Source organism: Cynocephalus volans, chromosome 3, assembly GCF_027409185.1.
Source record: "Cynocephalus volans isolate mCynVol1 chromosome 3, mCynVol1.pri, whole genome shotgun sequence".
NCBI lineage: Eukaryota > Metazoa > Chordata > Mammalia > Dermoptera > Cynocephalidae > Cynocephalus > Cynocephalus volans.
Genome location: NC_084462.1, coordinates 140,199,463 through 140,220,082, shown reverse-complemented (window position 1 = coordinate 140,220,082; position 20,620 = coordinate 140,199,463). Strand labels below are relative to the sequence as shown.

At 39.7% G+C, this 20,620-nt stretch overlaps 1 protein-coding gene across 1 annotated transcript in view; it reads left to right on the top strand.

Moving 5' to 3' along the window:
• SLC35F4 (solute carrier family 35 member F4) overlaps positions 1 to 20,620 on the top strand; it is a 242,138-nt gene that overhangs the window by 208,436 nt on the left and 13,082 nt on the right. Inside the window, exons 2-4 of the mRNA XM_063091775.1 lie at positions 6,930 to 7,115; positions 11,326 to 11,623; positions 16,467 to 16,686. Coding sequence (XP_062947845.1) covers positions 6,930 to 7,115; positions 11,326 to 11,623; positions 16,467 to 16,686 — 704 coding nt within the window. The remainder of the gene's footprint in view (positions 1 to 6,929; positions 7,116 to 11,325; positions 11,624 to 16,466; positions 16,687 to 20,620) is intronic.

The following is a 20,620-nucleotide window of genomic DNA, read 5'->3' as shown; positions in this document are numbered from 1 at the left end:
ATATACACCCTGAGACAATAAAACTTCTTAAAGAAAACATAGGGGAAACACTTCAGGAAATAGGACTGGGCACAGACTTCATGAATACGACCCCAAAAGCACGGGCAACCAAAGGAAAAATAAACAAATGGGATTATATCAAACTAAAAAGCTTCTGCACAGCAAAAGAAACAATTAAAAGAGTTAAAAGACAACCAACAGAGTGGGAGAAAATATTTGCAAAATATACATCTGACAAAGGATTAATATCCAGAATATATAAGGAACTCAAACAACTTTACAAGAAGAAAACAAGCAACCCAATTAAAAAATGGGCAAAAGAGCTAAGTAGGCATTTCTCTAAGGAAGATATCCAAATGGCCAACAGACATATGAAAAAATGCTCAACATCACTCAGCATCCGGGAAATGCAAATCAAAACCACATTGAGATACCATCTAACCCCAGTTAGGATGGCTAAAATCCAAGGGACTATGAACGATAAATGCTGGCGAGGCTGCGGAGAAAAAGGAACTCTCATACATTGTTGGTGGGACTGCAAAATGGTGCAGCCTCTATGGAAAATGGTATGGAGGTTCCTTAAACAATTGCAAATAGATCTACCATACGACCCAGCCATCCCACTGTTGGGAATATACCCAGAGGAATGGAAATCATCAAGTCGAAGGTATACCTGTTCCCCAATGTTCATCGCAGCACTCTTTACAATAGCCAAGAGTTGGAACCAGCCCAAATGCCCATCATCAGATGAGTGGATACGGAAAATGTGGTACATCTACACAATGGAATACTACTCAGCTATAAAAACGAATGAAATACTGCCATTTGCAACAACATGGATGGACCTTGAGAGAATTATATTAAGTGAAACAAGTCAGGCACAGAAAGAGAAATACCACATGTTCTCACTTATTGGAGGGAGCTAAACATTAATATATAAATTCACACACACACATACACACACACACACACAAATCGGGGGGGGGAGGGAAGAAGATATAACAACCACAATTACTTGAAGTTGATACAACAAGCAAACAGAAAGGACATTGTTGGGGGGGAGGGGGGGAGGGAGAGGGGAGGGAGGTTTTGGTGATGGGGAGCATTAATCAGCTACAATGTATATCGACAAAATAAAATTTAAAAAAAAAATTAAAAAAAAATAAATAAATAAATAAATAAATTAAAAAAATAAATAAAAAAAAATAAATAAAAAATAAATAAAAATAAATAAAAGTAAAAAAAAAAAAAAAAAAAAAAAAAAAGAACAAAGTGATACAGATTGATATGGAAAGTTGGACATTTCTTGTGCATTGACCATCCACCATGCTGACCCCTTTCAATAATTCTAAGGCTAGGACTTTACCTAAGAGGAGAGTAACCTTTAGGCAAATTCCATGTAGATGTCTACGAAAACCCAACCAGGACTGATGACACTAAATAATCTTACTACAAGGGAATATTTACTGTCATTGTAATTCAATATAGCTTGATAGCTTTTCACATAATCTTCTGTTGAATTATTGATATTTTATGTCTTTCTGTAAGACAAAATGGCAGAGCAATAATTATGGCTGCCAACTAACACCAAGTCATAAATTCAGGTTGACATTTCTGTTTTCAGCATTTCTTCAGTGATTATAACATCTTAGCCATGAAAAAGATCATGGATCTTTAAAAGAAACACACTCATGAAAGATTAGTTGAAAATAGTCAAAGCTCGTTTTATGGTTAATATATGATTTGCAAGAGCTTAGTTGGAAGAATCATCAATCAAAGAAGCTTAAAAGGCTGGTAGGGACTTAGGAGACCATGTGATCTAACCCCTGATTTTGTGATTATAATATTATTGTTGTAGAAACATGGTATATTGGATGCTTTCTCTTTGCTCCTCCAGATCCTCTTTCTACCCTTCTCCACCTGCCTCTATCTGGGAGCTAGATCTGTAAAGATTAAAGAAAGAAGCTCTTGTCTCCTGGCTCTGGTTTGTTGACCAATCGGGAGTTCTTGTAGGATTATCAGGGTCTCCCCAGCTGGATGTCTGCCTTAATTAAAGGTCATAGCCCCAGTCAGGCAATTCTCTCCTTCCAGATTCTTCTAATCTCTCTGTCCCTTTGTCCCTTCAGGCCTAGGTGTAGTAAGAGCTATTGTTAAACCTGACTATTGCCCTAGCCCCAGTGATTCCTTACATAGAGTGTTTCTCAAATTTTAACTTGCATTGGAGTCACCTGCAGGGTTCCTTAAATCATAGGTTACCCCACTGCAGAATTTCTGTTTCAATAGGTCTGAGGTGTGTGCTGAGTACTTGCATTTCTAAGCTGCAACTACAAGGTGGGTGCTGAGTACCTGCAGCTCCCGAGTGATGCTGGAGTGGGGGGGCTTAGAGAACCACTGTCCTATGGCCCTATACCTTGACCACCTTTTTGTAAATTATCCTAATTTTACACTGCCATCTCTTCCTTCTGGAAACCTGACTAATATAAATGGCTATAAAAAATTAGTTTACAATAGGCAAAGTTTGTTTTATGGTTAAACATGATTTGCAGGTACTTGTTTGAAAAATCTTCAAATTAAAAAAGAGAAATCTGTAGGGATTTAGGAAATCATCTTGCCCAAACCTTTACTTTCAGAGTGAAGACAATGTGGACAAAGAGGAGGTCAAGTGTCACCTGATGTGACATAGCAAACTGGTGTACTACCTCTCAGGGAAGTCTTTCCAGGATACTCTGTTGCCTCTTGTCATAGAGCAACCCTTCCCAACCCCCAACTCCCAGACACACACTCCCTGGATTGTATTAACTGCCTTCTGTATATCCATTATTTCTGCCTTTAGGTTTGGGCACCAGATCTACATGTGATGTTTGCCTCATAATTTCAGGCAAGTAGGGAAAAAGGCTCTAGTTCAGTGTTCAGTATAGTGCTTAGTAAAGCCAGATGTTTCACTGACCTTTTGTGCCCACAGGAGATAAAAGTCCATGGTAGGGCCCTTGTTTGAATGGTATCTGTAAGTTTGGTCTATGTATATCTTCCAAGTCACCTTGCACTTGCTCACACAGATACCTGACACTTCATAGAGCTTTCCCTGCTTCAGGCTTCTGAATGAATCACTCACTTCCTTTCTTCTTGCTCCCCACTTTACATTAAATTATGGTTGATTGGTTACATGTCTGACTCATACTAAATTGAGAGCTCTATGCAGGTATGGATTATGTATTCTTCATTTGTCTAACTCTGCTCCTGATACAGTGTCTGCCCCATGATAGGTCCTTAATAACTACATACATATTGAATCATATTGAATTTGAGAGTGTGCAGAGCCCAAACAATACAGATGGAGAAATCAAACTCTCCTGCCTAGGCAAATGTGAAAAATGGCCCAAGATCGTCCTACTGGTATGGCTCAGGTGAGCAGGTATCTTTAAGAGGGATAGAGGGAACCTTCTGGTATGACTAATGAGAGACTTCCAACCCATCACTCCCAACACAGGGTACCCTCAGTACCTGTTAAAGTCTGAACACTGTTCACTAACTGAATTTACAATCTCTGCTTCCACCCAGGCACTCCCTGTGGCATATAAAATATAAAATAGATATGATTTATTTATGATCCTTGACTGCATTTCAGGTGGCATTCTGAATACCTATATTTGTCATGACTGCCTTCATATTAATTGAATGATACAAAATCATATAGGATATAACAGTGTCTTCTTTTCCAGGATGGAGATAACTGCTTTATGGCCCAAGCCCTGAATGTGCCTCTAGGCCTGGATCTGAAGTTTAAAGTTAGCCTTTTTAGGACAATGATTAAAATGTTTCCCATGGCTGAACTACTCTCGAGTCCCTTCCACAAACCCCAGTGGGAGGCAGCTGCCAGCAGTAAATGGGCTTTGAGGTTTATCACACAAGAAACAGGAGATACAAAAGCTGGGACATAATATTTCAGTGAAAATGAAGAAGCAAGATAAATACTGGTGTGCCTTACAAATTCAACACTTGCTAGCTACACACAGTTACCAACTTTTTAGGTAACTGTAGCCAGTATTTTATCTCAATCCCATCTCAACTTGCTGCCAACATATTTCTAGACTTCCTCCTTTCCACCTACAATTGCCAAGTGATCACAAAATGAAACCTGAAACACAGCTGATGAAGGTCTTGGTGGTGGTGACAGCAATGAGAGGGTATTACATTGTGAAAATGGCAGAGCAGAGATTGCAGAGAGAGAGACAGACTCTCTTCTCTCTTCTTTTAAAGCCCTCAGAACCATGACCCTGACACCATTTTTAATCCACTCACTACTGCACAGTCCTACAATCCAATCACATCTTCAAGGCTCCACCTTTCAATTACCATAATAGGATTTCTCACCCTCTTAACAGTCACAGTGGGGGCTAAGTTTCTAATACATAAAACTTGGGGGACACAATTCAAGCTTCAGTAAATTTTGTGGGGATGTGATTCAATCCACTACACATAGTAATCAGTATGTGATGTTTCAGTTGACCTTTTGAGTAGCTATACACTTTTTATTTTTTTAAATCCAAGATTAAATGATACATTTTAATTAGGCCAACTTGAGACACTTAATAATAGATGGTACAGCTAACTACATTTTTATATATTCTACTTATTTTTCCCAAGATTGAAAGGGAAAAAAGAAAAAGAGAAAAGAAAACAAGCTTTTGTCATGAATTGAGAGGCCTAGACTGTGGAACTAACACTTTCATGTAAGTTTACATTGTTCTGCTCAGTTCTTGTTGGAGGTTCTTGGTTTTTGCTGATTCTTGGTGGTTCAGGAACTCGAGCCTTCTTTTTTTTTTCTTTCTGGGAACCACTGCTTCTTAGGGTTCTGATTTGATTGCTTCAAGTGATTACTCACCTAGTACATAACATGATGAATTGAAAACCAAGTTAAAGCCAGGACGCCATTGATATTTCAAGATTTTTATTTTTCATTTGACATTTTCCACCTCTATTCTACCATCTCAGAAGCACCACATAAAGACAGCCTCCATGACCTAGAGAGACTTATAACCTCCATTCTCCACCTGTATCAGTGCACACAGAAGAGCAAACACAGATGCTCTGAGTGGTCAGAGCAGTCTACCTGTCTTACAGCTAACGTCCATCAGTGTCTACATTGATTCTGGTACTTTATATCTAATCACCCCAGTTGATCCTTACCAGAGTCAACAAGTATTGTTTGAGGTCACTCTGTGTATAGAATATTTTACCTGGTTCTTAGAAACCATAAGAAGAGTGTAGGATAGATAGATACAGAAATAATTACGGATATGTACATAGACATGAGTGGACATACACGTATTTTCTATCTCTGACAACTGAAAGGGCCAAGATTCAGGGGTATCCCAATAACACTGAGCACACCCACAACTAGATACTGGTTTCTAAATACCATTCCAAGCAAATAGGGATCCTTGGAGAAATGATTGATTCTAGGAATGTGCCAGGAAGTAAGAAAGAGCTCAAAAAACAAAAGAATGAGGACATGTCAGAGGAACTCAGAAGCCAATCTGAAAGAGCTCTCCATGGCTCAAGCTGGAATAATTTGAGCAAAAAAATAAACAAAGACGGTTTGATCATAACCCAAAGTATGAAATAAATATTCATGAGTCTATACCAATACATATAAATTACTGAATAAATAAAGGGCAGAAAAGGAGACAAATTTTCTTCACAGAAGAATTCCAGATAACATATGTAGACACTCCCCCTTCAGAAGGTATATTCTCCTGCCCAGGCAAATGTGAAAAATGGCCCAAGATCGTCCTACTGGTATGGCTCAGGTGAGCAGGTATCTTTAAGAGGGATAGAGTTCTCCACCCCAGAGTGTGAGCTGGACTTAGTGACCGGCTACCAAAGAATAGAGTGTATGGAAAGGGAAAAAAGACAGTGTAGAAACCTGGTAAACACTGCTTTGGCCTGGTGATCACAGTTAACATCATCAGTAATAAGTCATAGTAGTAGCATATAAGGACTGACATTTTATGACGAGGATACTTCACTTCTGCGGCATTCTTCCCCAAAACCCATGACCCTGATAGAACTATGAGAAAAAAACATCTGGCAAACCCAACTTGAGGGGCACTCTACAAAATGCTTCAACAGCACCCCTCAGAACTGTCAAGGTTATGAAAAATGAGAAAAGACTAAAAACTGTCATAGATCACAGGCGGATAAGGAGACATGATGACTGTCCATAATGTGGGATTCTGAATGGGATCCTGGACTAGAATAAGAACATTAGTGATGAAACTAATAGAATCCAGTAGTAATGTTCCAATGTTAATCTCTTAATGTTGACAAGTGCACCACTTGGGTGGGACAGTGGGGGATGAGGGAGTGAGTCCTTCTGAGCACAGTGCCCTGTGACTGCAGGCCCTGGGTTGGGGATTCAGGCAACATTAATCAGAATAGGAGGTGGCCTGGCCTGTGGAGGATCCTAAAGGCTGGGTTTTCATCTATACCAGTGGAGGGAGGCTGGAGGTGATTGAGGAGACAGAATAAAATTGGATTTTAGTGATCAACCTGGTGGACAAGTGTATAGTCGGTTTGATAGGCCACACTATTGGCAGTTAGAATTGGACAGTCAGCCTGAGGAAGAACAGGGTGGAGACCTAACATAACACTCTGCTTTCCTTGCCGTAAACTATTCGACTGTGTTAACAGTTTTAATTCAGAACACAAGTATCAACCCAAACATTATTGCCTCACGTTCATTTCTAGTTAATGGATTTATCTAAAAAAAATTCTTTGTCTTAGAGACACAGACCCTGCCTATATAGCATTTTCTTTTTAGGAGAATTTCAAATGAGCTCATCAGGACTGTGATTGTTGCTGCCAAGGCATTTAACATCTGCTTCCTCCGGGAAATCCTTAAACTGGTGTGGACTCTGTCTTCCCAGGTACCTCCAGATCATCAGTCACGCGATGTAAACCAGGAGCCAACTGCCCCAGTTCACACAGCGGCATCAGTAGACAACTATCCCCTCTATCTATCACCGAAGATTCTTCTGCTCCTATTCTTGAACTTCAGAGCCGAGGAGCCTCTGGAGTTTGTGGACATAGAGTTGAGAGACAGAACAGATCAGGTACGTGGGTGACCTCCTCTTAAATAACAGTACATGTTGGTAACCTTCTTAGCAGCCACAAAAGCACTCCCCATTAACACAGAATGCAGAGATGTTACATGGACTCTTATGAGGGGGTGTGGGGAAGGCTTATCAAGTAGGCGGAGGAGGAAGAAGGGACACACTTAGATGCAATCTGTTAGCAGTGTGTACAGTGCAGCAGGGAAATGGAATACAGAAACCTACAACTGAAGAGCTTAACACATGGTTAGAAAATGACTTCCAGTAAAGTTTGCAAGGTAGCTAATTTTCTCATCTTTAAAGTGTCAAAACCCAGCATCTTTTATCTCAGCCCTGGGACTCAGTAGTAGCACAGTGTGCCCATTCTGACAAGAATAAAAACACCAATAAAATCACAGAATCTGCTTTCGTCCTCATCAAGATTGCCAGTCCTGAGAGCCCGCTAGCTTTCCCAATTTTACACTTCCTGCAGGAGTCTTCACTTGCCTCCCTGATCAGCATTTTCTGTTCATTCAAGACCTTTAGCCTTTCCTCACCTCCAATTTACCATTCTCCAACTCCTGGGTTACTAAAAATTGCTAGATAAATTCCATAAATAGGCCCATGAGTTTCCCAGCAAATTTATCATTTTTAAATGCAGCTGGGTCCACTAGGCTGCTGTCCGGTAATGCTTATTGGTGGTGGACATCTTATTGCCCTCCCTGGAGAATGTTCTCAAGCCCCAAGTTCATATTCACTTCCTCTCATCGTATGACCGTACTTCCACCTTCCCGGAAAAAGCAAAGCAATTGTACACTGACAAGAGCTTTCCTCTCTCCCTCTGAATGTCTCCTTGTTTCTGTTTGCCAATTACCACTGTTGTGGGATCACCTCTGGCTTGTGTGTCTCCGCCTTTCTGATGTTAGCTCCTCTACCTGTATCCATGACCACCTCCTCGACATCTCTTCCACCTGCGTTTTTGATGTGTCTCCCTCCATTTGTACCTTCAGCTTGGCTGGCAACATACTAAAATCTCTTTCATCCTTAAAAACAGTAACAACAACAGCAAAAACAACAAAACATGCCATCCAAAATAACTATGTTGTAAAGAAACAAAACAAACAAGACCCCAGAACTTTGAGAAAACTGGCTTTTAAAAAAAAGAAGAAAAATGGCAACTCAAAGGATTCAATTAGGGGTAGAGGGTAAACGAAGGAATAGAGAAGATGTGAAAGCCTATTATAGGGTCCTATTAATTTGAGAATAGACTTTTTTACATGTGAAAATATGTTTTTCAAAAATAGACAGTATTTTGAAATCATATCTCAGCAACTACATGAACCCCAAGGCTAAAACCCTTTTTTAAAAAGTGAAGAAAATGACATCTTAAATCTTCAGAAAGTTTTAATTGGCTTTAATAAATTGCAGTAATATTCCTGTTATCCCAGTTGCTTGCAAAACAGAATGTTCTAGTTAATTAAATATGCTGGTTAATAAAGACGTGCCTCATCTATCATACACAGATCACAAATTTCAAAGACCATACCATTAAAGATCACCTGGAACATAATGTACTCTTTCTGTGATGATTAGTAGCACTTGGGGATATTCCAGTGTACCAAAGAGAAGAGAAAAAAGGAAAATAATTTGAAGAGAAGCTCACCATGCTTTCATGGATATTATGGTCCTTAGCCTCAAAATGAATCCCATGAGACAGATATTATCACTGTTTGACAGATAAAGAACCTAAGACTGGAATTAAACATGTACTCAGGGCCATACGATGGCAGGGCTAGGACTTGAATTCATGCTTCCAAATTCCAATGGCCTCTACCATCAATTTGTGTAACTCCAATAAAGGTTCACAGAAATGTGGAATTCCTGGTAAACCAATTTTAATAGTGTATACAAAACTATAAACCTAAGCAAGACTATAGAAAATAATGTTAAAATTGGTCAGAAAAATAAAAGAGCTCTGGATACCCAATTGTAAAATTTTAAATTGGCCAACAACTGGTCTAGTTAACAGAAGAACAAGTCAATAATACCATGGAAGGATTTAGATGACTATTGGTGGTGTCATCTAAAGTACTGTCCATGGTACCCTGGTGGTACAGAAGCAGTCTTCGAAGAAGGTGACGACGAAGGCAGATATCACCTCAAAGGGGTAGGATCTTTGTAGAATCATCCCTCCTTTATGAGATAGTCCCTGAGGATGAGATAGGAAGTGTAGCAGGATACATATATCCTTTAAGTATCACTTAAATCTCATTCAAGACTGCCAGGAAACAGAACTTTTTCTCCAACCATTCTGAAACTTCCAGTGCTTGAATGGAAAGCGAGAGGCTGAAAGCCTAGAAATACTGAGTATTCAGAGCAAGGGTTGAACCCTAGAGTCATGCTGACTTCAGCTCAGCCTTGGACAACCCTTAACACAGTCTCAGTTTTTTCCTCTGTAAAGAAGGAATGATAATAGGGTTGGTTTGTGCTCCTTTCCCGGCCTCCCAGCACTAGTCTCTCATTCTGTCCTCTTATTTATCTCAGTTTCTTCCTTCTATTCTGCATAAGCCATATGGTCATAGAGGAAATTTTCAGAACTGCTATCAAAAGCAGGTATCATCTGTGCAGTTGAGGGAGCTGGCTGACACACTTCCAGTCTCATCTCAATGTCACTGCGCCATGAAGTTTCTAATTATTTCCCACCCCACTTCTTAACAAGTGCTTATACTCTGCCTCCATATGGCTTTGTATCTGTCAGAGTTGGCCCTTATCATACTGTGTTGGGTATATTTTCTGGCTTTCCAGTAAATGATGAACTTAAGTCATCTGTCTTTGAACCCCTGAGACCCAACTAACTAACTAGCTCCTGGTGGAGTTTCCATAAGATATTGTTGAATAAAAGAATAAAAGAATGCCAGTTTTTATCTTCTGGAGCCCTAGGCCTTGAGAATCTGGTACTGTTCCTAAGACCTAGAAGTCATGCAGTGAGTGCTATGTTCATACTTACTTGGTTTATATTCCCCAATGAAGAATTCACTTTCAAGGCTTGCTTCCCCTCACTCCAAAAGATCATATCAGAAAGCCTTAGCTGGCTAAAGGTTTTGAACACAGTGGGACAGTCACAACTGGTGTATTCAGCAGTAGGGACACATTCAGCAGGACAGCCAGCAGGTTCTGGAGAGGCAAAGTGAGAAGCCCCATCCACTGCCACTGGCAATCTTTGGGCTGCACCACTTTCTCAGACCTTGTGCTTAAGGAAAGTGCCCAAAGACATAAGAGAATCTTGCAGACAACTCTGCCTCCTGTACCCCAGGATTCTACCATCTGGAATCTCAGCTCAGGGACTCAGGGTGACCTCTGCTCCTATTTAAATTCCTGATAGGTACATGAATTCATTATACTGAATTTGTTTTCTCTCTCAGGGGAAAAGCCCTTTATAATTCACTCTCAGAAAGCTTTGGCTGTTTTTATGTGAAAAAAGTTACTACTAAATTTTCTTGGTAGATGTAAAAATACAAAGGAGAACTCACTGTGCTCTCAGAAATACATTAAATAGTAATTTGCTTTGAGATGGGAAAGGACTTTGTGTAGTCAGGATTTGCTCTGTTCTGAGGACACATTGCTTGTCAATTTAATAGTGATCTGTGCTGCAATTTTAAAAAATCTCAGTGAAATATAAAAGCAAATATTTATTTCTCCTCACTTTTCATGTTGGCAGATTCAGGGTGGCTTTGGCTAGGTTCTGCTCATTCACCCACGTAGATTGAAAAAGTAACTTCTATTTGGGATTTTCCATTTTGGTGACAGAGGGGAAGAGCAAGAGCTGGTGGAACCTTGTGATGCCTCTTATAGCTTCTGCTGGGAGACGACATACCTCACATATGCTCATATTTGATTAGACAAAGCAGATCACATGGTCAAGGCCAAGGTCTTTGGGGCTGAGATGTGTAATACTCAAGGAAAGAGGTGGGGCACACTGGAGAACAGCATAGCATCCACCACATTCACGAGCATCCTCGTGGACTGGATGGGGGGCCAGATACATACCGTACCCAGCAGAGCAGAAGTCCCAGAGAGTTATCAGTTCTTCAAATGAAGGTAGAAAAGAAAACCACTGGTGGTTCTACTGCCTGCCTCTTCAGGTTCATCCATCTTTTTGAAGGAGCTGATACATTTGATTCCTATATTATAACCTGATTTCCACACATTTGTATTCCTTTCCTGTTTCCAGGGGATGATGGGACACAGACTCACCCTGAGAATAGCAGCCAAGAAAACAGAATCAAGGCTCGTTGCTTGTCCTGCGCCTCCATGGTTCTGAAGGCCATCTGGGGACTCTTGATCATCTTGTCAGTGTCATCGTCTTGGGTTGGAACCACACAGATTGTAAAAATTACTTATAAGAACTTCTACTGTCCATTTTTCATGACTTGGTTTTCAACAAACTGGAACATTATGTTTTTCCCAGTCTATTATTCTGGTCATCTGGCCACTGCTCAAGAAAAGCAATCTCCAATGAAAAAATTCAGGTAGGTTTCATATTCAATGGTCAATAAGAAATGTTTGAAAATATGTTTCAGGAAAATATGCATATTTTATCTCTTAGAAATATGAGTTGAGTCCTCTTGGGGAATGTGAAGAAGCAGGATCTAAGGTTGGTAATGAAAATTAGGAAGCAGAATCAGTGTCCCCTAAAAAAAAGGTACGTGCAATGTGCCAGGCACTGTGCTGAGTATATATCTTATCTATTGAATCATTACTGATGCTAACATCCATTTTTTAAGGTGGTGTTTATTATCCCCATTTCAATACAAGAGGAAGCAGGTTCAGAAAGGTTACATGACTTAGGCAAGGTCCCACACATAACAAATAATGGAACTCATATTTAAATCCAAATCTATTTCTGAAAGTCATGCTTTAAAAGAATATCCTAGTGTCACAATCCAGAAAAAACTATGTTAATAAGATTAATGGTTACATAAACATTTACCCAATATTCCTAGCACTGTGGTGCCCAAGCAGATGAGATGACCTGATTTCATGCAATGAGAGGCCTGGCCCTGGGAAACTTTAAAAGATGCTCCCTCTCTGCTGGCTAGGAGCAAATGGGGCATCACTTCTCGGCCTTTTGGCTAAGATCAAGTGTAGGAGCACATGGGGCCCTGCCTATTTGCTCGCTAGCCATGAACAGTGGCAGCTGGGCTTCGTTGGAGTCCTGTGGTTCTGTTGGTTGCTCTGTGCTAACCCTAGTTTCTGTAGCTACCTCTTGGAGGGCACAGGCAGCTGACAGGGACAACGTCATCCAGCCCTGCACAGCACTCAAGGAAGGCAAAAGCAGCATTTGGTTCAAAGTTCCTTTGCTAGCGGACAGCTTCTTGAAAAGGAAAAGTCCAGAGCCAAGGAATAACTTCCACGAGTTATTGTAAGAAACAGTATTGAGAGAAAACAGTAGTCAGGGACCTCAGTGGATGGCAGAAGGGAAAGTGACAGTTCTCACACCAGCCTATTGCCCCTCAGCAGAATGACAATAAGTTTGTCTTGCAGGAGCCAGAATAACTTGTCTTTCTTGCTCCTATGCCTAATGAAAAGAAGAAGTAACTATTACAATTGGTGCATAAGACTATTCTTAAAACCTAAACAAACGGTGAAAGGTCTATCTTCAACTTCCATTTTTATAACCAACCTGGAAGTGCTTGGGAACATTTAAGTCACACCGTGAGCTGATTTTCTATGTGAGTCCATGAAAACTCAATTATAATTAAAGAAAAAAAAAAAAGTTAAAGAGAACAAATGTTTTCTGGTTTGGGGGAAAGAACAAAGCCCTATATCTGTTTGCGATTACTAAAGATATTTTGTATTTGATTCGCATCAAAATAGACATGATCTTGGAGCCTAAGTTTTTTTAAATGACAGTATTTAATAAATGATTTCAGGGAAACGTGATTACCAGACTAAAATTGTCCCTGTTTGAAATTGTCCGTGTGTGTACCTAGATTGTGTGTTCTACTGGAATGCTCCTATGGTTTAGACACACACGTTGATAAAAACAACAAAAAGTTTAGTATAAGTAGTACCTCAAGAACCCGCTAAAGCAAGCCAGGTTGGTTTGATTTAAGATAACACATTTACAACAAAAGGCCGCGGCTGATAGAAATGTTGTTTGGGGAATGATCTTCATCTTCTCCACATTCCTCAAGTCAGACCACCTCTGAACTTAGCGAATCTGTGACTTGACACGATGCCCCCACGTGTTAGTGTGGGTAAAGTGCAGTTGATAACTTCTGAAATTGAATCAGAGCTTTTATTGTCAAACAGAAACGCTGTCTTTGAAGGGAATATCATCCAGTGGCCCCCATCATATGAGAGGTAAACACTGTCAGAAGATTCTTAGATCCTTGATCTTTTTTCCCTGTGGACTCATTAACACCATCTGCCAAGAAGTTCTTCCCAAAGCTCTCATGGCTGAACAAGGGAAAAATAGAGTTAGTGTATAAGACTGGAAACAGAATGTGTCCCTTAGTACCAGAACCTCTGACTATTTTCTCTTGAATTGTATGAAAGCATTTCATGTTTTCTTATCACTAACATCAAAAGAATTTTCAATAAAGTATCAAATCTAGATGGTAAGGGTTGTCCATTTGAACGTAGTTTTTGATGATTCAGTCATTCTATTTATATAATACCAGGAGAATTCACTTGCCTCAGGCAAATTTGAAATTTAGGAAGAAAAAATTATATACCAAAGTTTTAACAAAGGTGGTTTCTTAGGGGGAAAAAAATCCCTAGAAAGCATGAAATTAGAGCAAAGATATATTTGCCTATGTCAGGCACCTATAAAATGTGCTTAAGACATTATTTGATATGCAGAAAGGGTTCAATAACTAATAGCTGCTGATATAATAACAAGTATGATTAAATTATTAGTGTCCTCCAACTTCTAAGCTTCATTCCAAGCTTTGCCACCTATATTGCCTCTTGTCCATAAATTTGGATTTCATCATCCCAAAGAGAAATTCACTGTTACTTGCTTCTCCTTAAAAACCCATTTTTATTTTGCATTTTCACATTTCTTAGCATTTAATGCTTAGACAGCATGAGGTTTTACACAAGTGACCTGGCATTTGGATGGAGAGCATTTTTAATTCCTGTAACACAAGTGACAAATGAGAGAAGGGTGGCAGTGAGAGGAGAAGGGGAAAGAGAGGGGAACGATGAGGGAAAGAACACCTGGGGGCAGTAGAGCCAGGTGAGAGCAGTTCCTGCCAGGCAGCAGTGTTTCCCTGGCCACTTTGCAGGTGGGGCTCTCCCTGACCCTACACATCCACTGCTCTTCCCTGTGGGACTGAGTGTTCCCTCACCTGCCTCCAGAGTCTTTGCTTGAGAGCATTCAGTCCAGCACATTGGTGGGCTGCCGATAAAAAGAACCATCACCAGCTAGGGCCAGTGGTAAGAAAAAGAAATGCTTTAATCAGAAATGGGTTTTGGGCTGATCCCGTGGCTCACTCAGAGAGTGCGGCACTGGGAGCACTAGCAGCACTCCTGCCGCGGGTTTGGATCCTATATAGGGCTGGCCGGTGCGCTCACTGGCTGAGCGTGGTGCGGCTGACGCCGAGCCAAGGGTTGCGATCCCCTTACCGGTCACAAAAAAAAAAAAAAAAAAGAAAGAAAGAAAGGAAAAGAAATAGGTTTTGTTGTGGTTCTTAATAAATATGTATTTCAAAAGGGATTTAGTGGTGGGAGATAACAGGATTAACCTACCACTCTCAACCCCAGCTCCACATGGCAACTTCTCATGGAGCAGATTCCCCTGTAAATACAGAATATGATCTTTGTGCCCAGGATGCTCTATGAAAACTGCCACTTGTTTCTATGTGTGGTGGAGATTCAGAGTATCCTGATGGCTCTCAGTCTTTAGAGAGACTACTGCTTTTCCTAGGTGTGAGCACATGTAACTTCTGGTTACTTTACAGAAGGCTTTGCTTTCAGGTTATTTAATCCCATCACTGACCTTCTGTCCCTTTCAAATTAAAATTTACCTTTGGGAAATCTCATTTTCATTTGATGAAAACCCTTCCTTTTTGGTTGTCTCCTACATGAAAGTAAATGAGTTTCTATACAAGTCTTTATGTGTGCGATGTGTGTTTTTAACCTTCTTGGAATCGCTGACCTACATCTCCCAGCATTCTCAGCTGCTTGGCAGCAACTCACTAAGAGCCATGATATTTACAGCTGTACTGCCTGAGCCTGAGCCCTTGTCGCTGCCTCACTCCAGGTGGCCCTCCTGTGGGTAAGTTACTTCATAAACGTGAAGCAAACATTAGCTAGAGTTTACTTTGGTTTGCAATACTTTGAGGCACAATGATTTCTCTTCAGTAAAAACTGGAAGAGAAACTAGTACTCGTACTATCTAGAGCCATGTAAATAAGTTTCATCATAAACATGTACAAATATTAATAACTTGCTGCTTTGAACAAGATATTTATGTTACTTTTGAAAATACAATGCCTGGCCCATGATAGTGCCCAGTAAATGCTTGAATGTTCATGAACAATTGAATGAAAAAGTAAAGCTACACTCTCCCAGTGTAAGTCTGTTTTCAGTCCATAGTCATATTGGCACTGCCACTGTGTCACTTCCATTATTGCCTGTACGTATTTTTTATTAAAATGACCCCTTGAGCTAGATCGCCAATTTAATCAGAAATCAAACAAATCAAAGATTTAATTGAAGAGATTATTTTCACACACTGAATTCAAACAATTCCTTGAAAATGGCCAAATATTTGTATATAAATACAACCTGAGTTTCCTAATTAGTTTTTACCATTTGGGGGCTTTTTTCATTTTTCTGTCCTAAAAATTAGTCAATTCAGCAAGCATATTAGACGGAGGCAGAGTGTCTTAGGAATAACAAAATCTCAAGACATGTGTGGCTTCACAGACGTACGAGGGCCCTGTTCCGCAGGACTCTGGGAGTTGTTTGTAGCCTCTTCACACAGGAGCAGCTACCTTGACCCTGTCGTGTTCTCCCACTGGGAAAGAATCTTCTCCCTCTTCCAACAGCTGGTGATTTCAGCACCTACACATTTCTGTATTTCTCCAGGCTTCTCTGAGAATGTTCAGAAACAGCAGCAATCTCAGAGCATATCTATGTAGAAGAGGGCCTAGCTCTGTGCCTGAGGAGTTGTGGACTCTTTCCCAAGGATCCCTGTGCGCTCCCTGCAGCCCACAGGTGACAGAACTGAGTTCGGTGTGTTCCACAGATGAATGATGGCTCTTGACTATTTGTGCTCTTGCCTGAAAATGGCTGTGAAGAGTTAGAAAAGATGTGTCACTGTTCGTACCTGGATCTTAACCTCTTTTTCTTTTCCAGGGAATGCAGTCGGATTTTTGGTGAAGATGGTCTGACATTGAAGCTCTTTCTTAAAAGAACTGCTCCCTTTTCTATTCTGTGGACTTTGACTAATTACCTGTACTTACTGGCTTTAAAGAAGCTGACGGCCACAGATGTCTCTGCTCTGTTCTGTTGTAACAAAGCCTTTGTCTTCTTGCTGTCGTGGATTGTGCTGAAAGACAGGTTCATGGGAGTGAGGGTAATGGCATATTCGATTCAATGCACGATGCCTCCCTTAATTCTAAATCCTTGGCATCAGAAGAGCTGCTTTGTTTCGTGGAGTTTCTGTAAAACTTTTCCCAGTGGTTCTGAGTATAAATTGAAATTTGAAGATGCATTAGGAAGCCCAGGCAGTTACAACATCATTAAGGAATAAAGAGATTGTTTCCACTGGTTAGTGAGCTGATTCCAACAGGATGCACTAAAACAGACACAGAAATAAGTTCTTTTTTTAGAATTAATTTTTAGAATTAATGGCGTGATCAACAACTTCTGTTCTTAGGAAAGAAGGGTCTGAGAAATTAGCCACAGTAAAGATTATGATTTGCTTTTTTCAATCAACATATGTTGAGACGACCCCACCCAGATGGACTTAATTAATATTGGTGTACGGAGATAAGATTACTAAACAATAAAGTCACTGGTAATGGCACAATGTTGTTAAAAGTGGCTATATATCTAGTGTGACTAATCTAGAAATGGAACTAAAAGTAACAACTTGTACTTTTGAGTACAAATCCTTAATTGAACTGCATTAAATTACCACCAACCACTTCAGTTCTGAGTTTATTCCTTTCAGGAGTAACAGATTTAAAAAAGAAAAAAAAATTTTTTTGTGTGCTTGTTCTATATTAGAAACAGATTGCTTGGAAGCCATGCAGATTTAAGGAGCCAGATCTCATTCATATAATCTTGCATGCCACCACGATAAAAATACTGGGACAACAATTCTTTGGAAGGAGGTCCAAATGAATAGCCTTTTCCAGAGTATCAACATTATACAACTTATTCTTCTCTGAAGGAGATGCCCAAGAGTGGATTTGAAACATATTTTGCTATCAAAATATTGCTCTTGTTGGCAATGATTACAAGGTCCTTGCCCTCTTCCAAAATGCTGAAATTAATATCTGTATTAGAGAGAGAGTTTATGATGGCTATTAACCCTGAAAGCTTTTCTTGCAAATAGCCAATTAGAAAATTCTGATTGTGTTTTGGGAAATGCTGCTCAGAAAGTCAGAGCTGAAACTTGACATGAAAAATAGAAAGCTTTGATAAAAGACAAAATCAGAACTGTGTGAGGTCAGTTCAGGATATCACTAGAATATACCCAAATGTGATACCACATTCTCTACTAGCTAATCTTAGATTTGACACTCAAAGGGCTCAGCATCATGTTTTTATACCTGGAGCACTGGTTCTGGCTGTCTATCCCTGAGAAGTCTTTGAGAGCAGGCACCTTTCCTTTACAGTTCACCCCTCCATTCAAGATGGGATACATAATTTGTGGGGCTCAGTGCAAAATGAAAATGTAGGGTTCTTCTTAAAAAATTATTACTAATTTCAAGATAGCAACAACAGAGCATTAAACCAAGTGTGGGGACCTTCTAAGCATGGGGCCCTGTACATTTGCACAAGTCATACTCCATGAAGGCAGCATAGCCTCTATTTCTAACACCTAGAATAATGAAGGGCACAAGTTAGGGGCTCAGATGTTTGAGGATATAATGAATGAACTCATGCTTATGAGATCTTTCTGTTCACTATTTTCCACCTCCTGGATGTCCCATGAGCACCTGGAGGGTCTTGTCAGAAGAATGGAAAAGAGAGGAGAGTTTCTAGTGCTCTTTCAGTGGCCTCTTAATACCAGAAGTAAATCAATAGACTCACTATTGATTTACCAATGAGCAAATCAATTATATTAGAGTGAAGAAATGCATTTTACCATGGACCTCACTGATGCATGAGGTTACATCCAAAAATGTACAATGTTTATTTAAGGTCTTTCAGAGAAAGAAAAACAGCTATGTGACATATTTAAATCACAGATTTACAAAATCTGCCTAGAGGCTAGTAACCATTGTCATTTTAAATTTGGCATTTGCAGTGGGTTGAATGGTGGCTCCCAAAAAAGATCTGTCCACATCCTAATCCTCCAAACCTATGGATTATTCAGAAAAAAAGGTCTTCATAGACGTCACTAATTTAAGAATCTTGAGAGAAGGATATCATCCTGGATTATCTAGGTGGGCCCTAAATCCAATAGCAAGTGTCTTTGTAAGAGAGTCACATGGGAGAGGCACACAGAAGAGGAGGAGGCCATGTGACCACAGAGACAGAGATTGGAGTGATGTGGCCACAAGCCAGAATGCCAGAGCAGCTGTCAGAACCTGGAAGAGGAAGGAATGTACTTCCCCTAGAAATGCCATTGGGAGCATGGCCCTGCTGGAATTTCAACTTCTGGACTCCAGAACTGAGACAGAATACATTTCTGTTGTTTTAAGTCACCGAACTTGTGGTAATTTGTTACAGCTGCCTCAGAAAACTAATACAGCATCTGTAAGTAATATGACCTGATAGAAGAAGTGTTAAGTAGCCAATAAGTACTTATTAATGAATATATACGTACATTAAGACAGCAGTAAAATAGTAAGCATTCGGGTCAAGCATGCTAGTAGAAGTCAGATATTTTTCTCTTTAAATAACAGGAAGTGCTTCACTTCTTACTGTGAAACATTAGGAAGTGTTTAATGCCATGTTCCAGAAGGATGTCAAAGTGTAATTTTAATAATGCCCATAATCAGGCCATGGAATATGAGAAGCACCAAAACATATTCAGCATTTTGCCTTTTGACAGTATCAGCAATTTTTTTCCTCCTGAGACATATTGAGAACATGTATAATTAGGTCATTTGAGAAATTAAAAGAGGGCAAATACAGCACATACAACATAAATGCAGCACTTATTGCCTGCATCTATAAATAATCTAAAGCCCTTCCAGATGTCATCGCTCTGCACTACTCTTTTAAAAAAACAAAACAAAACAAAACAAAAAAATGGTTAAAGGGATGCTTTCAGCTATTAGATTAAAATGTATATTTCTGGCTCATGCTAAAGCTTCAGTAGTTTGGAAGCAGATGGTTGTTGGATTATAATTCTCATTTGCTTGGCCTCGGGAATGATCACATTTAAGATGAAAAGCTATGGCCTTCCCTACTTTGGTTTTTTCATGTCAAAATAACACCATGGACAGAATGAAGGATGCTTTAAGTTAGAATATCAGTAAATATGGGTTTATCTGGACCAGCAGGGGGCCAGAATTAGTAATGCTCACACAAAAATGAATTATGAGTAACTTACTAATATTTTGTTTCTTTGGAATATTGATTAACTTACAAATAGAAAGGCAATCTGTTATGCATATATTAGTTCTCTAGTATGAAGTCATTTAAACCAATTTACTGGTAATCTTTGGTGTGTTAAAAAGCTCTTTCATAAGCAGTTGCTTGCAGCTGATATATGATCATCCCATGGAAATTAGTAAACCTCTTTTTAAAAATCGTATTTCTTTTAAATTGCAAAAAGTTTGGAAAGTGATAATCCGACTATTGCATCTTTGAAGACTGGTGTTTTTCCATCTCTGAGATCCTGTCATGTTTAGCTAGAGTTCTTAAACTCATAAAAACCAGAGAAACCACCTTAATAAAAAGAAGGTTCTTCCCAAGAGAAATGTATCACTGGCTGGGAGTTTTCTTCTCTCTTTTTGGTGTCTATTTCCGCCAATGAAAAGTACACGCCTGACAGAAAGTTAAAAATCTTTCTCTCAGATCTTGGCCCTCCCTTATATTTTCTATTATTTATTCAAATTTCCTTTTCATTTTTAAATTTCCTTGAACATATGGAGAAAACTAGTGCTTGATGAAAATTGGTTCAGCGACCCCAACTTTCTTAGCAGATTATGAAATAAATTAGCGTCCCTTCATTTTGGCAGCCACATATTTTCCAGCTACATCTGGGTCCTGATGCAGTTAGTGTCCCAAACTGTGGCTGTGTCAGAGACTTTCTGGGATCCACCCCAGACTTACTGGAGTATGTCACTTAAACTGAATCTTTCAATGCATAACCTGTACTTCTT